Source organism: Chiloscyllium plagiosum, chromosome 28 (genome assembly GCF_004010195.1).
Source record: "Chiloscyllium plagiosum isolate BGI_BamShark_2017 chromosome 28, ASM401019v2, whole genome shotgun sequence".
Classification (NCBI taxonomy): Eukaryota; Metazoa; Chordata; class Chondrichthyes; order Orectolobiformes; family Hemiscylliidae; genus Chiloscyllium; species Chiloscyllium plagiosum.
In genome coordinates this window covers 24,128,700-24,152,795 of record NC_057737.1, presented here as the reverse complement: position 1 = coordinate 24,152,795, position 24,096 = coordinate 24,128,700, and the positions used below count along the sequence as shown (strand labels likewise).

The window sequence follows — 24,096 nt, the reverse complement described above, 5'->3', positions numbered from 1 at the left end:
GTTTGCGATAGGGTTCTTTATTTCATCTGTTTGTTTCCATTGTGTAAAGAGGAAAAAATTGTTGCATATATCAGATATTAACAAAGTAGCCATGCATTGGTGGAATAATGCATTGTGGGCCACAGCATAGGAACATAGAATATAGTAGTAGGAGTAGGCCATTTGGCCCATTGAGCCTGCTCTGCTATTCAAACAGATCATGGCTAATTATGTTGATAATGATGACATTAATCCCTGTAAAAATTCCATATCTTGTGTCAGACCTGGTAAGGCATTGAGGTGATGGTCAACACTTCCCTCATGTTGCTGGAAAGAATTGGATTCTGAATTACTGTGACTGCCCTGGTTATTTACAAACTAATACTGTGGAAGCAGGTGCTGGAAGGAGAAGAAGGAAAAGGCATTAGCTTGTGTTTCCTTACTTATAATAAAGTAAGGACTGGACAATAAGAAATTCTTGAATTGCTAAAGCTTTTCTTAAACTTTGTTTTTAGTTAAAATTCAATAAAGATACACTAAGTACTGTATCCAACCTGGCTGCGACAGTCACCGAACCTCGTCCAATTGTAATTGAAAAGTTACGCCAGCCTTGTGATCCGCATGTTCAGAATGATGCTCAGAGTATGAGCAACTCTGTGCCATTTTCTTCTGTGTCTGAAGAGAGACTGAATATGGCTGTTCGGATGGCAAAGCGTGATATAAAAAAAGGGCATCTGGAAGAACAAATGAAGGATTACTTGTATAAACTTGAGCAAGATCAAGCAGAAACATCAAAGTATATTAATCGAGTGAAGGGGAAGTCTGTTGAGAATGCTGCATATGTCAGGAATCGGCTGAAAATGGAGACACTTACAAAGCTGAAACAGCAAAAGAACCAAACTTCAAAAGAAGGCATTACAAAGTCTGGTGCCAGGGTTTATATTTGCACGTCTGACCAAAGCCAAGCCAGGCCTGCCCGCACAGATTCACCACCAACACATGACCCAGGCCCAGATCAGAATCGTCAGAACCAGGGCAGCAAAACTGCTGAAGAGATTCGTAGGCTGAGAACAGAGCTCAGCAAGTACTTTCAAAAAATTGAGGAGCTGTCCAAGAGAGGTACAAAATTTTATTTAATGCCAAATTATGAAATTTGTGATATACATGCACACACTATATGATGTTCCATAACATAAGACATTGTTGGAGACTGGAAATATCTTTTAAACTCCATGCATTTTGGAGGTCAAACCAAGCCTTTATGGTATTATTAAGAAGCATATTTTTAAAAAAATTATTGAAAAAATTTTCTTTACAAAATTATAAAATTTAAAAAAATGAAAATAGAACACTAACAACAAAAACAGCAACGATAAACAATAAACCAACTACATTGGTTAGACCACTGTTGGAATATTGTGCACTTCTGGTCTCCTTCCTATTGGAAAGATGTTGTGAAACTTGAAAGGGTTCAGAAAAGATTTACAAGGATGTTGCCAGGGTTGGAGGATCTGAGCTACAGGGGGAGGCTGAACAGGCTGGGACTGTCTTCCCTGGAGCATTGGAGGCTGAGGGGAGACCTTATAGAGGTTTACAAAATTATGAAGGGCATGGATAGGATATGATTTGGAGATGCCGATGTTGGACTGGGGTGTACAAAGTTAAAAAATCACACAACACCAGGTTATAGTCCAACAGGTTTAATTGGAAGTACACTAGCTTTCGGAGCAACGCTCCTTCGTCAGGTGATTGTGAAGGGCTCGATCGTAACAGAATTTATAGCAAAAATTTGCAGTGTGATGTAACTGAAATTATGCATTGAAAAATTAACAATCAATTTTTCAATGTATAATTTCAGTTAAATCACACTGCAAATTTTTGCTATAAATTCTGTGTTACGATCGAACCCTCCACAGTCACATGATGAAGGAGCGTCACTCCGAAAGCTAGTGTACTTCCAATTTAACCTGTTGGACTCTAACCTGGTGTTGTGATTTTTAACCATGGATAGGATAAATAGACAAAAGTCTTTTCCCTGGGGTCGGGGAGTCCAGAACTAGAGGGCATAGGTTTAGGGTGAGAGGGGAAAGATATATAAAAGAGACCTAAGGGGCAACTCTTTCACGCAGAGGGTGGTACATGTGTGGAATGAGCTGCCAGAGGATGTGGTGGAGGCTGGTACAATTGCAACATTTAAGAGGCATTTGGATGGGTATATGAATTGGAAGGGTTTGGAGAGATATGGGCCGGGCGGTGGCAGGTGGGACGAGATTGGGTTGGGATATCTGGTCGGCATGGACAGGTTGGACCAAAGGGTCTGTTTCCATGCTGTACGTCTCTATGACTCTACTACAAAAGAACTCACAACTACACTCATTATACATCAATAAGTAAATAAATAACGCCGCTCAGCCGAACAAGACCTTGGCTTTCATCCTTCGAGAACATCAATTATTAAACTCACGTCTGCTTGAAATTCTTCCTCACCAGGACATTAGACTTATTAAACCTCCATGGCTAGACAAAAGCCCTAATTAAAATGGCGGACAGATCTGCTTCCAAATAATTCAAAAAGGGCTGCCATATCTTAAAATTTGTCCATTTTCTGGTGCACCATATTTGTAAGAAAGTCCAAAGGAATGTGTTCCATAATTAACTTTTGCCACCCCAACAGACCCGGGGGGGGTTCTCGGACAGCCAGCACATCAGAATGTTCTTCCTCGATTAAAAAGTGAGGATGCTAAAAAGCTTTCTCCCATATACATCTAAGGGAGATAAATTCGACAAACCCCGGAGAAGAGAAACCGAGTCCACCTTAACTTCAGTCCCCAAGACCCCCTGTATTACTCCTGCCACAGTGCCCCAGTATGTACAGAGTCTGTAGCAGCATCACAAGCAATGAGTGAGGGTACCTGTATTTATTTTACATTTGGGGCACATTAAAAACGTAGCTGAAAATGTGTTGCTGGAAAAGCGCAGCAGGTCAGGCAGCATCCAAGGAACAGGAGAATCGACGTTTCGGGCATAAGCCCTTCTTCAGGAAATGTACCCTGCTTAAAGTTTGCAAGACAATCTGGGGACAGATGAGCCCTATGAAGAATCTTTAACTGCATATATTTGTAAGAAAGTCCAAAGGAATGTGTTCCATAATTAACTTTTGCCACCCCAACAGACCCGGGGGGATTCTCGGACAGCCAGCACATCAGAATGTTCTGATAATAAGCGAGATAATAAGGGTATAATAAGGGAGAAAGAACATTTCATTTTAATAAGAGCAACTCAACCTAGCCATGATGTTGGCAGGGCCTCCCAGCTTTAAATGTCTTGTTTAATCTTGTCAAACAACTTAAACAAATTTAGCCTTGAATAACTGATCAGAACTAGGGGTAACAGAGAGGCCCAAATAAAGACAGCCTCTCTGTGCCCACTTAAAGGGGAACCCACCTTCAATGTCTGGTATTTTCCTCAAACACCCTCATAGGCATAGCCTGCGATTTTGAAAAATTGATCTTGTAACCTGAGAAAAAGCCAAGTGTTTTAATACATTGTATCAGCTGGGACACTGAAAGAAAAATGAGAACATCATTCGCATATAATGTGATCTTCTGCACCGTCGACCCTACCTTTGGGGCAACTATATTAGCCTCTGCCAGCGGCTCAATCACTAATGTGAAGAGGAAAGGTGAGAGGGGACAGCCTTCCTGACTGCCCCTGCCAATGTTAAAATTATCAGACCCCTTATACTATCAGTGAGCACTGCTGCCAGAGGGTCACTGTAAATGTCCCTTACCCATCTAGTAAACACTTCACCCAGGCCAAACCGCTGCAGGGTATTAAAAAAAGATGTGGCCATTCCACCCGATCAAATGCCTTCTCCATGTCCAAGGAAACCACCAACCCTTGAACTGACCATTGCTGGCATACTTCAATCATATTAAACAGTCTCCTAACATTATTAGAAGATCTACGACCCTTTTAAAAAGCCCATCTGACCCTCTTAAACAATAGAGGGAACACTCTCTCCAACCTCAGTGCCAGAATCTTCGATAAAATTTTAAAAGTCAGAGTTTAAAAGCGAAATCGGTCTGTAAGAAGTACAGTCTTCTGGGGTCTTCCCTTTACTTGAGGATAAGAGATTAGCCCCTCTCAAGGAGGGCGGGAGGCAATTCTGACTGTATGAATAGTTACACATGTCTAACATCAGTCTTGACCGTATGCTTACGAATTCTTTATAAAACGTACTGGGCAGGCCATCGAGGCCGAGCGCCTTTCCACTTTGAAGTTGCCTCACCGCATCCTATGTCTCTTGGGCTTTTAGGGAGCACTAAGGGAGACGCCTATTCAGCAGACACACCAGGACGATCCACATTCCTAAAAAAAAACTCCATCTTATTCCATCTGTCTTCACAGCATTCAGACTGGTAAATTCAGAGTAAAACCTCTGAAACTCCTCATTGATCATTTTAGCATCATAAGAGTCCCGTTCCCTTCCCTAATAAAAGCAATAGACTGGGAGGCATTCTTCTCCCTGACCTAATATGCCAAGTATTTACCTGGCCGATCACCATGCTCAAACAGCCTCTGCTTTGCAAAGGAAAGTTCTTTCCTTACTGTATGCGTTAGCGTAGAGTTTAAGATGGATCGGAGGGCTGTGATCCGCTGCAGCTTAGTCACAGGTGGTCTACTGTAATATGCCATCTTAGCTGCCTTTAGTTGTGCCTCAAGCAGACGTTGCTGCTCTTCCTTCTGTCGCTTCTGACTGGTAGAGTATGAGATAATTATCCCTCTAGCATAGGCCTTAGCAGTCTCCCAAAGAATGGACAGATTATTAGCTGTACCTGAGTTGGTGGCCAAAAAAGCTTCAAATTCCCGAGAGAGGTATTCTACAAACTTGCTGAACTTGACGATGAAGGGATCCATTTGCCAGTACCATGAGCCCATCGCATCACCCTTAATCTTAACCATTAAATACACCGCAGCATGATCAGAGATGGTAATATTCCCAATCGAACAGGATACTACCAAATCTAAAAAAGCCGCTCGAATTAGAAAATAATCCATCTTTGTGTGGCATTTATGAGGATTGGAAAAGAATCTAAAATCTCTGCCAGTAGGTAAATGTCTCCAAACGTCGACCAACTCCAATTCCACACATAGATCACCCAACTGCTTAGATTGTGAAGAAAGCTTTGGTGGGGGGGGGGGGGCTTCGGGCATTTTATCCAGCACAGGATCCATAAAGCAATTAAAAATCCCACCCCTCCTCATAATAATATGCCGCGAGGCCATCAGCTTAGTGCATCAGTCAGAAATTTAGGAGGGTGGGACATTCAAACTACCATATTCCTCACCATGTATAAGGATCTTAAGAATAACAAACTGACCATACTCCTCTTTAGCACAATCTATTAAATTAAATGGGAGATCCTTCCGGATGAGTATTGCCACTTCTCTGCTCCTTGTACGAAAAGATGAGAAAAATACCAAGTCAAACCCACCCTGTTGTAACTTGAAGTGTTCCTTGTCATTAAGATGAGTCTCCTGTAACAGGGCAGCATCTGCTCTCTCTAAGGCTCAACAACACCTTTTTTCTTTTAATTGGCGAATGAGTCCCTTTGAAATTCCAGATGCACCATTTAAGAATGCTGCTAACCATGATCCTTTACAATCACCTTTGATCTGCCAAGAGGCAGAATTCGTCTGAGCATAATTAAAAGGAGACTCGTAGTCTATTTGCAAAAAACCTACAAAACACAAAAGGCACTTAATGGGGGACTCTATCCCCTGCCCACAGAGGGTGCTTACATTTCCCACACACTTCATCATCTCCCCCTTCCAGCTTGAGCAGCTTCCCAACCCCAAGCGATGGAAGAAACCAAAAGACATTGTAAACACAAAGATATAACAAAATCAGTGAGCACTTTGCGCTCCCCCCCCCCCCCCCCCCCTCCAAATAAGCAATTTCACTCCAGCTCAGAGAGAAAAGAACACCCACCAACAACTTTGGAAAAGTATGAAAGTACAAGAAATAAAAGCAAGACAAAAAAACCCAGACACTATTATCCATGTCCATAAATACATCTACATTATTTTAAAGTGTCCAAGAAGGTTTTGGCTTGCTCCAAGGAATGAAGTGACCACACCGTCGTCTTGTAAATAAAACGAAGCACTGCTGGGTACCTCATCGCATATTGAATATCGAGGTCCTTTAACCTTCTCTTGATTTCATCAAATGATTTCATCTTATGGGTCACTGCTGCAGAAAAGTCCTGAAAAAATATTCTTAGTTCCCTGATAGGTTAGGGCCTGCGGATCTCTCCCCAACCATCTAGAAGTTTCCATGACACTCTGCTTGTCCCTGTAGCATTGAAATTGTATCCGAACCGGGCGGGGGCACTGACCCTAACCGAATCTGCACACCACAAACCGGTGAGCTCTGTCAACCTTCACCCAGTCCGCCTCGGCATCCCAGCCAAGAAATTATGGCAACCAGTCTTCAAAAAAACTTGCTAACTTCTACCCCCTCTGGCAGGCCAATGACCTGAATACCTTACCTCCTTCCTCTATTTTCCTGGTCATCGACTTCGTCAGGGTCTGAACCTGTTTCTCAAGGGCATGGATCTGCCCCATCGAGGACTGGACCTCTGTCTCAGATGCCGTGATCCGCTGCTCAACCTCTTCAACTCGCTTCCTGAGCCCTACCAACTCCTCATGCTTTTGTGCTCCTGGATCGCTCCAAGTTCATCCACGATGTTCACTGAGGGAGCTTCAGCTACATCCCCCGTTAGTCTTAGGACCTCTGCTGTTTTTGAGTGTCCTGAGTGTTGAGACTTGGCCGTTTTCTTCCCCTTAGTCATTCCCACATGTTCAATAAAGAATTTAAACAATTGTTTTACTGTTTAACAATAATTGTTTCCAAAACTAAACTAAGGTGGGGGGGTGGTGAAAAAATATTACTACCTTGGGTTGGGGAGCAGAGCTCAGCAAGGCTGATCTATTCAGATCGCCACCATCTTGAATCCCCCAACAAGCATCTTATAGATTCATGCAAACAGATCCTTTGGTCCAACTCTTGTGCCAACCAGACATCCCCATCTGACCTCGTCCCATTGGCCAGCATTTGGCCCATAACCCTCTAACCCCTTCCAAATCATATATCCAAACTGCGATCCAGAGGTTATTCATGGCTCCCAAGATTTAATAGACTGACTTAACATATTTCTTGTTGCTTAATTGCCTACTTGGATTTTTTTGGCTTAAAAATTTGAAAAGGGCTAATTTTAGTGCATTAGCAAAAAATGCATCATTTCTAAAACCAGATCTGTTAGCTGTCAGCATCATGAGGCATTCACATTATTTAAGACATTGATTTAATTAAAATTGTATAAGAGACAAATTAAATAAGATGTAATTTTAGTTATGCCATATAAAATTGCTATTGATTAAGGACTTCTGTTGAGATCACAGTTTTAAGGGTTGTGGAAAGTCATCTTTCACAATGGTAGGTGTATGTGCATTAGATTCCTTAGCCCTCTGTTTCCTTTAGCTCAGGGAAATGTGTACAGCCATTTACAACCATACAATTGCTTGTCTTCCTCCAGTAGAGCCATATAGTCTTAATTTGTGTAACAGTAATCTATTTTTAAAAATTGCTAGAAATCCTAACCTAAAACAAAGTACTGGAGAACCCCACCACGTCTGGCAACATCTGTAGAAACAGAAACCGTTAGCTTTGAGCCCAGTGACCCTTTGTTATTAATTTGTATAACCATATTTTTTGTCAGATATATCTTTTCTTAATTTACTGAAACATCTTTATGGGCATTAGAAAAATAACTACTTTATCTCCTTCAAAGGATATGAATATTAAGAATAGTTAGAGTGGAACTGAAGACTGAATTTTAATACCAAAAAATCCCCACCTGTTGCAAATACCTATTTGGTTCACTAATGTCTTTACCCATTCTGTCCTGAATGGACTCCTGGACCCATAGCAATGTGATTAACTCTGGAAAGTCGGAGGCTAAGGGGGGACCTTATAAAGGTTTATAAAATCATGAGAGGGCATAGGTAAGGTGAATAACCAAGGTCATCTTCACAGGATAGAGGAGTCCAAAACTAGAGACCTTAGATTAAGGTGAGAGGGAAAGATTTAAAAGGAACTTAAGGGGCAACATTTTCACGAAGAGGGGGTGAGTATATGGAATGAGCTGCCAGAGGAGGTGCTGGAGTTGAGTATAATTACAACATTTAAAAGGCATCTGAATGGGTACATGAATAAGAAGAGTTAAAAAGGATTTGAGCCAAATGCTGGCAAATGGAACTAAATCAGTTTAGGATGTCTGGTCATTGCGACAAGTTGTATGTTTCCATGCTGTATTACTTTGACTTTATGAAAGAGCCTAGAAGCCATTTGGCCGATAGTATAATTCCAAGAAAAAATGTCAAATGCTTAGTGTTTGTAGATTTAAATGTAAGTAAACTTTTAATGAATACTGGTAAACAAACTTTCAGCATTGTTAGAGAGTTAAAAATATTCATTACAACTTTCCTTTTTCCTTTCCACCCATCCTTTCTGTATACCTGGCTTTTCTGTTTGTTTCGCTTATTCCCATCTATTTTACCCTGCTCCTATGTCTTTTTGTCTGTACCTGATATGTCATTGAATAAATAATCTCAAACATACTGATACTCATTGCTGTGGTTCTGTTCGCCGAGCTGGAAGTTTTTGTTGCAAACGTTTCGTCCCCTGTCTAGGTGACATCCTCAGTGCTTGGGAGACTCCTGTGAAGCGCTTCTGTGGTGTTTCCTCCGGCATTTATAGTGGCCTGTCCCTGCCGCTTCCGATTGTCAGTTTCAGCTGTATCCGGCCACTACAGCGGACAGCTGAAACTGACAACCGGAAGCGGCAGGGACAGGCCACTATAAATGCCGGAGGAAACACCACAGAAGCGCTTCACAGGAGTCTCCCAAGCACTGAGGATGTCACCTAGACAGGGGACGAAACATTTGCAACAAAAACTTCCAGCTCGGCGAACAGAACCACAGCAACGAGCACCCGAGCTACAAATCTTCTCACAAACTTTGAATACTGATACTCCATTCAGACTTTGCACTGATCATCAAGGATTCTTCGTCCTGGTTAAGAAACATAGTTGCTTGTTGTGTTCTCACAGTTCTTGGATTCCTTATACAGATATAGCTGACAATAGAGTCTAACCTGCAATTTGCAATTAGCAGTATACAAATTGATCCTACTATCTTTCTTTCCAAAAATAAAACAACTCTTTGAATGATGAAACATTTTTTCATAAATGAAACAATATTTTTAAGAGTTCCCTGGTAGTGCATACATGAGATGTGTTTTCTTCTGTTAGAGAAATATACAGATATCCTGGATCCTGAAGAAGAGCGAAGAATGCAGATAAAAAGACAAGAACAGGCCTCTCGCTCGGCAAGGATGCTGTATGTTTTGCAGCAGCAAGTGAGAACTGAGATTAAGTGTTAACAAGTGCATTGTTAATTGTCAATTTTTCTATTACAGATCAAATCTAGGTGACACAACAGTTTGCAAACTTATTAATATGGAAAATGAGAGTTCAGCAAGGAGTATAAATTCACCACTTGCAAAAGCCAAAATTACTCTATAATTCCTCCTTTTATTTAGATAATCTGCAGTGGCACTGTTGTGGTAGTGAATTGGCTGCTGAGCTTAAAATCTTAACCAACTTTCTGATTTTCTTTATTGTGACCAGTAACGGCAGATTTGAACTTTTAGGTTCGATTTTATATGTTGATTTCAGAACGTTTATTGTAGAGCAGATAGGATGAATTGTCTTTTAACAATATTGTTGATTTGCTTTAGAATTTTGTGGGTTGTCTCAGCTACTGTATTGGAATTGTTCACAACTGTCAAAATGTGAACAGTTTCAGAGCAGGTTGTTTGATATGCATTGGCCTGTAGCTTGCTTAGGGAGATAAAAGCTCACTGAGATGTCTATTTTCAGCCTTATAGTTACACAGCATTAGCCAGGAAGGGAAAACCTAAAGGAAGAGCAGTGTCATTGTAATACTTACACATGATAGAGATATGTGCCTCTTTAATGTTTTTTGTAAACTGATTGTATAGCAGTTTTTTTTTTAGAAGTGACTGAAAACATTGTTAATGGAACAATATTTTTACATGTGATTAGGACAATTGTTTCTCTTAACCTTGCATTTAGCTTTTATTATTTAATTAAGGTAAATGAAATACAAGAAGAGATAGAAAAACAAAGTCCACATAAAATAAAACATACCAAAAAGGTAAGAAAATAAAATGTTTTGATTTTGTTGACAGAAGTGTATTATCTTGTAGTAAAGACTAACCTGCTCTTGAGTGAAAGAAAATTTGGTCTGGTACTTTGTTTTTATGCATTCTTTAGAATTCCAGTCAATGTTTATAGACTTTACTAAATTATTGCTTGAGTCCCAACTGCTGGATTACATTGTACCTGATTTTCCTGTCAAAATAAGTTTGGCTAACGCTGCTCATCATTGATATAAATGGACATGGTACTGCAAATGAAAGGGGGAAGGCGAGGAAGAAGTGTAGTTAAATTCACATAACCATAAAATGATGTTCTGATTGTTCTGCTCCACCATAACTTCACAAATACAGAATGTTGCAACTTGCCTTGGATTAAACTAATTCAATGACGCAAAGTTGCTGCGCTGAATGTAACACTAAAAGTTGTTTAAGTAATCTTAACTATGTGGTCACTATTAGCAATCAACTTCACTGGCACTAAAATTTAATTGTTACAAGTACTGTATAGAGAATTATTTTCACTTGGAGAATTGAAACTATGAAAAAAGTTTAAAACTTGACTGTTTTTTCTCTCTCTAAATGCAGTCTTCTTTTGATGCATTTACTTCTTCTTCTATATCAAACTCATGCGCTGTAATTTGTACTTCGTCCTTGCACTTGCTGTATTTGTTTTGCATTTCTTCATTCTGATTGGTTGAGGGGCTACCTGTTCGCTTGGATTCCAAATACTCTGTATCCCATGCTGCAACATTTTCAACTTGCATTTGAAGCAACTTACCACTCACCAGAATTAAATAAGTGTAACATGTGAAAGTTATTCTAGTGAAAAACTGTGCTGTAACAAAATGGTCTGCTGAATGAGAAGGTTGTATGTATATTTTTCAATTGCTTGGGCAATGTTTAATATAAAAATTGTTTACTTTAGCACTTTATTAAAAGAGTCATAGAGTCATAGTGATGTACAGCACAGAAACAGACCCTTCGGTCCAACTCGTCCATGCCGACCAGATATCCCAACCCAACCTAGTCCCACCTGCCAGCACGTGACCCACATCCCTCCAAACCTTTCCTATTCATGTACCCATCCAGATGCTTTTTAAATGTTGCAATTGTACTAGCCTCTACCACTTCCTCTGGCAGCTCATCCCATACACTTACCACCCTCTGAGTGAAAAAGTTGCCCCTGAGTTCTCTTTTATATCTTTCCCCCTCACCCTAAACCTATGCGCTCTAGTTCTGCACTCCCCCAACCAGGGAAAAGACTTTGTCTATTTATCCTATCCATGCCCCTCATGATTTTATAAACCTCTATAAGGTCACCCCTCAGCCCTCCGATGCTCCATGGAAAATAGCCTAGCCTATTCAACCTCTCCCTAAAGCTGAAATCCTCCAACCCTGGCAACATCCTTTTAAATCTTTTCTGAACCCTTTCAAGTTTCACAACAACTTTGATAGGAAAGTGACCAGAATTACATGCAATATTCCAACAGTGGTCTAACCAATGTCCTGTACAGCTGCAACATGACCTCCCAACTCCTGTACTCAATACCAAATATTGTCTTCACTATCCTATCTACCTGAGACTCCACTTTCACGGAGCTATAAACCTGCACTCCAAGGTCTCTTTGTTCAGCAACACTCCCCAGGACTTTACCATTGAGTGTATAAGTTCTGCTAAGATTTGCTTTCCCAAAATGCAGCACCTCACATCTATTTAAATTAAACTCCATCTGCCACTTCTCAGCCCATTGGCCCATCTGTTCAAGATCCTGTTGTAATTTGAGGTAACCTTCTTCGCTGTCCACGACACCTCCAATTTTGTTGTCATCAGCAAACTTACTAACTATCCCTGTTATGCTCGCATCCAAATGATTTATATAAATGATGAAAAGTAGTGGACCCAGCACTGATCCTTGTGGTACTCCACTGGTCACAGGCCTCTAGTCTGAAAAACAACCCTCCACCACCACCCTTTGTCGACTACCTTTGAGCCAGTTATGTATCCAAATGGCTAGTTCTCCCTGTATTCCATGAGATCTAACCTTGCTCACCAGTCTCCCATGGGGAACTTTGTCAAACACCTTACTGAAGTCCATATAGATCATATCTACTGCTCTGCCCTCATCAATCTTCTTTATTAATTCTTCAAAAAAAAAATCAAGTTTGTGAGACATGATTTCTCATACATAAAGCCATGTTGACTTCCCATAATCAGTCGTTTCCTTTCCAAATATATGTACATCCTGTCCCTCAGGATTCCCTCCAACAACTTGCCCACCACCAAAGTCAGGCTCACTGGTCTATAGTTCCCTGGCTTGTCCTTACCACCCTTCTTAAACAGTGGCACCACGTTTGCCAACCTCCAGTCTTCCTGCACCTCTCCTGTGACTAGCGATGATAGAAATATCTCAGTAAGAGGCCCAGCAATCACTTTCCTAGCTTCCCACAGGGTTCTAGGGTACACCTGATCAGGTCCTGGGGAGTTATTCACTTTTATGCGTTTCAAGACATCGATCACTTCCTCCTCTGTAATATGGACATTTTGCAAGGTGTCACCATCTATTTCCCTACAGTCTATATCTTCCATGTCATTTTCCACAGTAAATACTAATGCAAAATACTCCTTTAGTATCTCCTGCAGCTCTGGACAAAGATCACCTTGCTGATCTTTGAGGGGCCCTATTCTCTCCCTAGTTACCCTTTTGACCTTAATGTATTTGTAAAAACCCTTTGGATTCTCCTTAATTCTATTTGCCAAAGCTATCTCATGTCCCCTTTTTGCCCTCCTGGTTTCTCTTTCAAGTATACTCCTACTGCCTTTATACTCTTATAAGGATTTAATCGATCTATCCTGCTGTACCTGACATATGCTTCATTCTTTTTCTTAACCAAACCCTCGATTTCTTTAGTCATCCAGCATTCTCTATACCTACCAGCCTTTCCTTTCACCCTGACAGGAATATACTTTCTCTGGACTCTCGTTATCTCATTTCTGAAGGCTTCCCATTTTCTCGCCGTCCTTTTACCTGTGAACATTGACGCCCAATCAGCTTTTGAAAGTTTTTGCCTAATACTAGCAAAATTGGGCTTCCTCGAATTTAGAACTTCAACTTTTAGATCTGGTCTATCTTTTCCATCACTTTATTAAAACTAATAGAATTATGGTCGCTGGCCCCAAAGTGCTCCCCCACTGACACCTCAGTCACCTGCCCTCCTTATTTCCCAAGAGTAGGTCACATTTTGCACCTTCTCTAGTACATCCACATACAGAATCAGAAAATTTTCTTAAACTTGCTTAACAAATTCCTCTCCATCTAAATCCTTAACACTAAGATTGGGACTGCCAATGTTTGGAAAGTTAAAATCCCCTACCATAACCACCCTATTATTCTTACAGATAACTGAGATCTCCTTACAAATTTGTTTCTCAATTTCCCTTTGACTACTAGGAGGTCTATAATACAATCCCATTCTTACTTCTCAGTTCTACCCAAATAACTTCCTTGGATGTATTTCCGGGAATATCCTCCCTCAGTAGAGCTGTAATGCTATCCCTTATCAAAAACGCCACTCCCCACCTCTCTTGCCTCCCTTTCTTCCCTTCCGGTAGCATTTATATCCTGGAACATTAAGCTGCCAGTCCTGTCCATCCCAGAGCCATGTTTCTGTAACTGCTATGATATCCCATTTCCATGTTCCTAGCCATGCCTGGAATTCATCTGCCTTCCCTGTTAGGCCCCTTGCATTGAAATAAATGCAGTTTAATTTATCAGTTCTACCTTGTCTTTTGCTTTGTCCCTGCCTGCCCTGACAGTTTGATTTGCCTGTGTTCTCAACTGTACCTGTCTGAGATTGAAATCTTTCCTCACTATCTCCGAGGGTCCCCCTCCACACGTTACTAGGTTAAATCCTCCTGAACAGCTCTAGCAAATCTCCCTGCCAGTATATTCATCCCTTTCCAATTTTGGTGCAATCTGTCCTTCTTGTACAGGTCACTTCTACCCCAAAAGAGATTCCAATGATCCAAAAATGTGAATCCTTCTCCCATACACCAGCTCCTCAGCCATGCATTCATCTGCACTATGCTCCTATTCCTGCCAAACTAGCTCATAGCACTGGGAGTAATCCAGATATTGATACTCTCAAGGACCTCCTTTTTAAATTCATGCCTAACTCTCTGTAATTTTTTAGATTAGATTACTTTACAGTGTGGAAACAGGCCCTTCGGCCCAACAAGTCCACACCGACCCGCCGAAGCGCAACCCACCCATACCCCTACACATCTACCCCTTACCTAACACTACGGGCAATTTAGCATGGCCAATTCACCTGACCTGCACATCTTTGGACTGTGGGAGGAAACCGGAGCACCCGGAGGAAACCCACGCAGACACGGGGAGAATGTGCAAACTCCACACAGTCAGTCGCCTGAGGCGGGAATTGAACCCGGGTCTCTGGCGCTGCGAGGCAGCAGTGCTAACCACTGTGCCACCGTGCCGCCCCCCATAATCTCCCTTCAGAATCTCAACCTTTTCCCTTCCTATGTCATTGGTTCCAATGTGGGCAATGACTTCCTGCTGGCCCCTCTCCCCTTTGAGAACATTCTGCACCCTCTCTGAGATGTCCTTGATCCTTGCACCAGGGAAGCAACACACCATTCTGACTTTTCGCTGCTGGCCACAGAAATGTCTGTCTGTGCCTCGGACTAGAGAGTCCCCTAACACAATCAATTGCTTGGAACCCGATGTACCCCTCGTTGCATTAGAGCCAGTCTCAATACCAGAAACCTGGCTGTTCGTGCTACATTCCCCTGAGAATCCATCACCCCCTACATTTTCCAAAACATTATACTTGTTCAAAACGGGGATAGCCACTGAAGACTCCTGCACCACCTGCCTACCTCTCAACTTTCCTGGAGTTAACTCATCTATGTGACTGTATCTGAGATTCCGCCCCCCCATAACTGCCATCCATCACATCCCTTGCTCTTGTAGGTTCCTCATTGCCTCCATCTGCCCCTCCAATCAATCCATTCGATCTGATAGGATTCACTATCAACGGCATTTGTTGCAGATATAATTCTCTAACCCATAAGCGCTCCCTAAACTTCCACATCCGACAAGAAGAGCATATCACTCTACTAAGGGCCATTTTTTTTGCTGCTTTCAATCTACAGACCCAGAAAATAGCGTTGTCTTATTCCTCTACAAAACACTGCTCCCGGTGAAATTAATACTTATGGCTTATATTTTAAGTTTAATCGAGAACCATAGCTCAATAAAACATATAATCAAGAAAGAACTTGCTCTACTCACTACTACAAACTTATTTTAAGGCCGCGCTTAAAATCCACTTAACTACTTCTGTGCTGTGACTGCTCCCAGACAGATTCCTCCAAGATCAGTTGTGAAGTTCACTGTATTTTAATTTTCCCAGACACACTCCGATGTCCAGCGATACATTAATTCAACAGCAAAGGCAGTAATTGCTAACTCTCAGTTAGCAATGTGGGTCGCTCGCTCTCTCGCTCACTCTCCTCCACTGACCTCACCATGTGCTTCCTTTGTCTGTTCATCTCCCTTTTAAATGTGATTGTTTTGACTTTTTTTTTCCCCCCTCCAAAGTCACAAAGCAATGCAACATCATATAAAACAGTCATTGCTGCTCCTCGAATTCAAGGAAATCACCTCCAACACCTAAGATATCTCAAAAAAAAAAGTAGCAGCTGTTACAGCCAGAAATGTTTCCCATCCTCCATCTTGGATTACCCAGAATCCCTGGGAGCTTGAGTTAACAAAAAATGATTCTACTTGAATTCATGTTATTGTCTTCAACTTCAACCTATCTGTTTCTGAAAAAGGTATTATTGTAGTTTTTTTATGTTTCAGTCTCGTGCCATGTCTCGGTTAGCAGCTGCACATAGAGGAGCTGTTCGTGCATTGCAAATGTTTGTTAGTCAACTTTCTGGACAATCAGAACAGCAGATTCCTACTTACTATAAGGAACTGGGTCAGTTAATTCGACAACTTTCTCTTTGCTCTGCCAAAATGGAAAGTGACATGGATGCTTCTATACCAGAAACCATTATTAACATCCTTCAGCAAGTTGAGGTCAGTCTTAATAAAAATTTTAGAAACATTAAGATGCAATATTACAACTTTAAATAAATTTGAATTTGAGTTTCTATGTAACATGGGTGCCTTTTTAATGGTATTTATGAGCACACAAACACCCAAAATAGATATCAATTCATTACTATTTTTCTCTCCTACCTAATAGCTCATTTTATTCACTGTAAAAGAGTTTAATTTACTGCTGCAACATGAAGAGTATTAAACCTTAGTTCATCAAATTATTATGTATTTTTCTGATCTCTAAACTTGTTTCATTGGCCTGATTTTATGAAAACCCATCTTCTGCTTTCGGCAATTGTAAAGGCTTCACTGAAAACTTAAGTGCACTGACAATGTCAGGCAGTTCACTAAGTTCTCTACCTGGAAAATTCCTGCCAGTATGCACAGTAATGTTTTGAATTTTTGGGAAAAAGAGGTATTTATTAGAAGATATTGTGTGCAGTCAACCATTTGGGCAATTTGATTCATGCTGATTGGACACTAAAGCCGCTAAACATATCCTTTTTTGTTATCTGACTGTTCCCTAGCTGTAACTCTGATTTACAAATGCTTCAAGCAGAGAAGCTGTGACTGAACCCAAATGGCATGATTGCTAATCAGTGACTTGCATGTACACTGTAATGGGGAGGCTTTGTAAGTTGTAAGACTTAGACACAATACATTTGACTGATCTATTTTGCTTTTTGCTGATTATGAGGGATAGATAGTATTAATACTAATATGTGTGGTAGGGACAGTTTTTGTCAAGTTTTCTCACTTGGGAAATGTGACATTTTTGGGCATAGTAAACAAAGAACAGATAATTAAAATTTGAAAATGTTATGAATAGTGATAAAACATTAAAGTCAATAAGTAGAAACATTTTGAACATCCATAAATTAGATTAGATTTCCCTACAATGTGGAAACAGGCCCTTCAGCCCAACAAGTCCACACCAACCCTCTGAAGAGTTATCCACCCAGACCCATTTCCCTCTGACTAATGCACCTAACACTATGGGCAATTTAGCATGGCTAATTCACCTGACCTGTACATCTTAGAACTGTGGGAGGAAACCAGAGCACCCGGAGGAAACCCACGCAGTCATGGGGAGAATGTGCAAACTTCACACACACTCACTCGAGGCTGGAATCGAACCTGGGACCTGGGTCCCTGGCGATGTGAGGCAGCGGTGCTAACTGCTGTGCCACCATGCCGCCCCAAGTTGCTTCATGGATTGTTATAACATTTACTTACTCTCCAGTTCCTCTTAGAATAATTTGCACAACTCCAGTTTGGAGGGGCGTTGTGCTTCCTACATTATCAGACAAGATTAAAATAAGGAATCATTGTGACTTATTAAGAATCTAATAGGGTCTGTTCATGGAGAATGAAATTTGCATATATGTAAGCTAGTCACTTTAACTAGGGATGGACTATGTTTTGGGAAGCCTCAAATGTAAAAGAAGAGGGCAAAAGTTGCGCAAATGAATATTAGGTCTTACTTGACCTCAAAGATGTTTATTTGTGGACTTATCAGGACTTGGATTCACTGCTTGGGAGCCAACTTCCTCAAAGGAAATCGAATCAATTACTACAGAGAGCCCGTAGTGTATCCCCCCCGAACAGAAAAGGACCTCCAGGTAGACACAGAAGCCGTTCTGCTGAAAGATTACAAAAACCATCCATTACAAAGCACAATGTTTCATATGCACAGAAACAATTGCCTCCTCTTAAGACAGTGCAGATTGGTAAGTCAGTTCTTTTCTTGAAACAAAAATCTCTTTTAAATCTGATGAGAGAAGAGGAATAACTTAGTGGGTGTTTGTGCTGTGACCAATTGCTCATCACATAAGTTAATAAATTATCTCTACTAAGATAATATTTGTTAGTGAAATGTAAGTGAAAACTTTTACTTGGTGTGAAAAGTATATTATTCTACTTCTGCCGTTATAGCTGATAATTATAGCAAGTCCTTTCTTGATCAAAATTAGACACCACTCGAGGTGTGGACGAGAGCATTATCCAAAGTAATCATGATTCTCTTTAAGCTAGCTTGTCGTAGTTCAATAATCTGCAGACTTTTTTGCTCTGTGTTAGTTGGACATAATGAAGGTCATGTTTACTGAGACTTGGGTTTCTTTCAACAACTTCTTTGGCTATTTTAGTAAGATTCATGATATCTGTCTGTAGTGTATTGGATTTGCAAACATTAATTTTCAGTTGCCTTTGATCTGTAAAATTCTGCAATATCCAAGTTAATTGTGAGAACTTGTTCACGTAGATAGTTTGTTTTAAAAAATTATGGGGATTCTTTTTCTGAATGTAACTGATTGAAGCTTGTACATGAAAAATTATATAAAATTCTTCTTTGTGTTTAATTTGGTTCAGAAATAATAATAATGTATTTTATTGGTCTATGAAAAAATGGTTTGAATACACCAGTATTAAAAATTTGAACTGAATTATCAAAGAAAAGTAAAATTTTTATTGATTAGCGTGGTTTTTTTAATTAAATGTTCTTTTTAAAATACATTTTCTGCTCAGATGAAAGTTTCCATGTTGCTGAATCTCCCAGACCTCAGCTATGTGATAGAGAGTCTTTGCCTATCCAGGAGGAGCAGCAACAGCAGGAAGAAAGTCCTCCAACTCCTGACAGGAGTACTGTGCTGAGGGCTGGGTTAGATGCCTTACAACGTGTTGGAGCCTTGAAAAAATCTGCTATGGAAAGAAAGGCAACAAAGAAAGGAGTGCTACTGCCTACCAGGTCATATGTAAGTTGTGTTCAATGATATATTCTAAGTGAATACTGGGGACAGAATAGCAGTGATTTCAAGAGGGTGTTTAGACAAGATGTAGCGAAGGCTGGATAAAATGTGTTGCTTGGTGTTTAAATAGAGACTAGGTTGAGCAGCCAGCTTTGCGACTGCTATGCCATTACATTGTCAGTTAGGGACGATGTCTGATTGCCAACACTTGTCTGCCTACACAACAACCTTTCAAAGATGGTTTGGGTCAAAGGATGCTGATATTGATTAATTGTCGAATTGTTCCAGGAATAGCAAATGGAAAGATGGAGTTAGAATTGGATACATAGTTATTAAGGCAAGTTTGGTAAGTATGGTGAGAAATCTCACTAGGCCTCACGGTGGAAACACAACACAACTTACACTTAGCCAAACAAAAAAAAAACCATGAGATCCAGCCCAAGGTTTCAAATTGATAACTCTGTTTGATTTAGCTAACATTTAGTAATTCTGAATTGCATTAAAGTCGCATATTATATTGACTTGTAACTATATCATCATTCCTGAACAGCATTGTGAGTATTTCTATTAGAGTTGGTTCAAGAAGCCAGCTGATCACCACCACCTCCAGGATAATTAGAGACTGGCAATAAACATATTAGCTGAGCCATGTTCTGTAAAATAATTTTCAAAAATTCAAGTATATAACTTTGAGAAATTAGAGAATGAATTAGTGGAATTACTGGTGGAAATTCCACTAATTTCCAGTGGAATTCCTAACCCTAACCTTCTGCTTTGACACTAATTTCTAAAAAAAAATTGTTTGACACATACATTAATGAAACTCCTTTTTCGTTTTGGAGATGGGATAGATATGTTCAAGTTAACTTAAGACATTACCTAAATTTGCTTTTTGTTTCACTGCCCTGTTACACATCCTGTTTGATTTAGGTAGGGTAGAGTAATGTAGCTTTATTTGTTGCTTCTACCATATACAGCTGATACAATAAAAGCGAGACCGCGTTCCTCCAGCACCAAAGTGCTATATGAACACACAGATTACACGAGAGTACAATCATACTCAGGGCAGCATAAAGTGCATAGAAAAGTGCAAAACATGCAAGACAGCACAGTAATTTCTGACAAGACAAGACACTAGGCACAGTGGTGGGCAAATTACAATGTAACAATGAATGACCATTCAGATCTGAATAGCTTCAAGTCAGCACAAAATTTACAATGTGCAAATGAATCCAATGGAATTGACTCCTGGAAGATAATCTCTCATGGTTTTGACTTTGCTGTCACTTAACTGTAGTCAATGTGGGGGGAAAAAGTTCCAAATCTTCATTTTTAAAGTTCATAATGTTTGCAAATAACCAGCTGTTATCATTAGAACTTGAATCTAATATTTGGATGCAAGTGAGCAGACGTATGTGCAATTCTGACTAAATGTAAATGCAGAGACAGCAGTACAACTCAGCATTGTCAGCTTTAAACTTTTATGAGCAGAGATTGGTTTCAAACCTATACGTGCAACATACATGCAGTATTATCTAGGTCTTTTGAGATTATATAATGAATAATTGCCAGGTATGTTGCTGGCTCTTGAACATCTGGCTTTATGTTGTTGTTTTAGGATTGTCCATGCTCCTTTATTGAATCTCTTGATAATATTGAAAGCTGAAGTAATTTAGTCAAATGCCATTTATGTTTATTTTCCTTTCAATTTATGGAATTAATTTTCGCAGCCAAGAGGACAGAATAATCTTGAAATGCAAGCCTGCTTTCAGAAATCCACAGTAAGCTCAGAACTAAAGAGGTATCAGGGACCACCTAAAGAAAGCAGACCTCCGTGGATTCCAGGATATCCCACTTGTCCTCTTGGACCTTCTAAACGGCAAGTAATCTGTGCAACAGCGTACAAAAACCAAGCATATTATCATGTTTTAACAAATGTGCATATATCCTCCATTTGAACATTAAGTTATTTTGTTTACTGTGTTAATTACAAAAGTTAAATCTTTTTGTTATTTAAAAGAAAACTATTCTCATCCTAAAGCAGTATTTTATAAGTATGAAATTGTTTTTATTGTGGTTGCAGCAGTGAGATATGAATTTTGCTTATGCTACTAATGATGGATTACATAAATTATGCTTTAAAATGTTAATGCATCCGGTGAATAAACATTTTTCTGGTTACTTAGAATTCCGTGGAAGAAACAGAAAACAAAATTGGAGAGCCAGAAATCTAAACCAGCAGACAAAAGTCAAATTTGCTTGTTCAAGGAAATGGAACAAGAAAGGCAAGAAGCTGCTAACACTGAAGCAATCAGGTAGCCATTGCTGGTTCATAGGATAATTACAAATGAGGAAAGCCATTTGGCCCATTTTCATTTATTCAAGGAAACTTGAATCCCTTTCAATTGTAATGTTCTGTTCTTTATCAAATAGTTCCAGGGATTTTGCTTCTAATACTTCATGATTTTCTACATATAGCTCACTATGCCAGGAGTAGACATCAATACTGAAATTATCTTTTGCTAGTGTGAAATGTGTTCTGCTCCTGCAGTTTAATCTAAACTAATAAACTGGATTATATACTGAAACCCAGAAACAAAGAAGATAGAGGCAGGAGTGGGCCTTTCAGCTCATCGTATCTGCTCCACCATTCAGTGTGATCATGGCTAATCCGCTATTTCAGTGCCACACTGTCTCACTCTCTCCATGAATATTGCCATTTTCATCTCGAGAAAACTATTTTTTTCATTAGGCATATGCAGTGGCTTGGTCTTGTCATGATCCCAGCTGATGTTACAACTAAACTTGTCCGATCCCATGATTTGGAGATGCCGGTGTTGGACTGGGGTGTACAAAGTTAAAAATCGCACAACACCAGGTTATAGTCCAACAGGTTTAATTGGAAGCACACTAGCTTTCGGAGCGACGCTCCTTCATCAGGTCGTAGTGGAGGGCTCAATCCTAACACAAACTTTATAGCAAAAATTTGCAGTGTGATGTAACTGAAATTATACATTGAAAAATTGATTGTCTGTTAAGCCTTTCATCTGTTACAATACAGTGATAGTTTCACTTCTTCAATGTGTAAATCACAAAACGTTTTTAAAAAGTTGCATTCTTGGGTTAGCTGTTAACAATGGTGTTAGCCGCCTGTGTTCTCTGTCTATGCCATGATGTTTAGATTGATTCTAATCTAAAAAGTGAGATAACGGAGTTCTACATGAATGCCTGCAGTTTTTGAGCAAAGGTCCCGGTTGAGGCCCTCCCGATGAGTACTGAACTTAGCGTTCAGCCTCTGCTCGGCCGCTTTTCTTTGCTGCCTATCCCGAAGTCCACCTTGGAGGATGGTCACCCGAAGGTCCGAGGCTGAATGTCCTGGACCACTGAAGTGTTCCCCAACCTGGGAGGGAACCCTCCTGTCTGTTGATTGTTGTGCGGTGCCCATTCATCCGTTGTCGTAGCCTTTGCTCGATTTCCCCAATGTACCATGCCTCCAGGCATACTTGCCTGCAATGTATAAGATGGACAACGTTGGCTGAGTCACGAGTACCTGTCATGTACAAGGTGGGAGGTGTCCCCACACGTAATGGTGAAAGCTGTGTCCACACTCTGACACAGGGTTATCACGGTAGGCGCTGCAAGACATGTCCGATCCCAGACTGATATCTGGCTTGATCTATCATGTTTTGTTTCTTTGGTTTTATCAAGGTGGTTTATTATTGATATGTGAGTATGAAATGCTGCAAATTTGCTTTTAACAATAAAATAGAAGTTGGCATTTATGGCTAAAGCAATAGAGTATAAAACTAGGGAAGTGTTGTTGCAACTGTACAAGACATTAGTAAGACTGCACCTAGGGTATTGCATACAATATTGGCCCCTTTATTTGAAGGGAAAGGTAGCTGGATGGGATGCAGTTCAGAGGACATTTAGTAGATTGATCTCAGCGATGAGGATTTGACTTATGAAGAGAGATTGAACAGTTTAGGTATATACACTCTAGAGTTTAGAGGAATGAGAGGTGATCTAATTGAGGTATATAAGATGCTAAATGGAATTGACAAAGTAAATGTGGAAATGATGTTTCCTCCTTTGGGGCAATCTAGAACGTAGATCATAGTTTTATCAGATTTAAAACAGAGATGAGAAATTACTCAAAGGGTTATGAATCTGTGGAATTTAGTACAATAGACTGCAGTGGATGCTGGTACATTGGGTAAATTTAAGATGATCAACAAATTTTTAACTATTAATGGGTCAAAGGGTTATGGTGAGTGGGCAGGAAAGTGGAGTTGCGGCTGTGATGAGATCAGCCATGATTGTATTAGCTGGTGGAATGGCTAGAGGGGCTGAATTGCCTACTCTTGCTCTTAATTCTTGTGTTCTTATGAAAGTTACTGTGCAAAAGAAGTGAAAACTAATTTTAAAAAACCAAACTATTTACACATAACATAGTTTTGAAGATTTTGAAATGTAGTAAAATACACTGTCATTAGTCCTAACAGTGCATCTTTGCAGTTCTTACACAGAGAAAATTCCCTTTACATCATCTCCCTGTCTTGAGAATCTGATAACGTCTTCCTTGAGTCTTATGTAACTGAGCTTACATTTCTCAATTTTAAAGAACTCTTTCATGGTTTTAACCAAACACTTCTGGACAGGAATCTAAAGACTAAAGGATGACCTATTTCTTAACAGTTGTAAACTGTATCCTTTCTTCAGGACTAGCTGTTTAAACATCCAACTTCAGCCAAGACTTGTGCAAAAGTGAAATCAAAAGGGCTTTCTTCAAGAAGGAAAAAACTTGATTCTAGAATCCTCTATCAGGAGCAATTATTTCTCTGTTCACTTGTAAAACTCCCCCAATGAAAAGAGAACCCCATTGCTATCTGGAAAGTCTCTGTCTCATGCTCTCTCCCTCTGTCCG

The 24,096-nt window shown here is 40.1% G+C and overlaps 1 protein-coding gene across 1 annotated transcript in view; it reads left to right on the top strand.

Annotated features, from left to right (window-relative positions):
- The window catches only part of kiaa0753 (KIAA0753 ortholog), a 46,974-nt gene that overhangs the window by 851 nt on the left and 22,027 nt on the right, over positions 1 to 24,096 (top strand). Inside the window, exons 3-10 of the mRNA XM_043718507.1 lie at positions 495 to 1,098; positions 9,357 to 9,463; positions 10,222 to 10,284; positions 16,177 to 16,398; positions 17,942 to 18,152; positions 18,949 to 19,175; positions 20,900 to 21,048; positions 21,356 to 21,484. Of these exons, the coding sequence (XP_043574442.1) occupies positions 495 to 1,098; positions 9,357 to 9,463; positions 10,222 to 10,284; positions 16,177 to 16,398; positions 17,942 to 18,152; positions 18,949 to 19,175; positions 20,900 to 21,048; positions 21,356 to 21,484 (1,712 nt within the window). The remainder of the gene's footprint in view (positions 1 to 494; positions 1,099 to 9,356; positions 9,464 to 10,221; positions 10,285 to 16,176; positions 16,399 to 17,941; positions 18,153 to 18,948; positions 19,176 to 20,899; positions 21,049 to 21,355; positions 21,485 to 24,096) is intronic.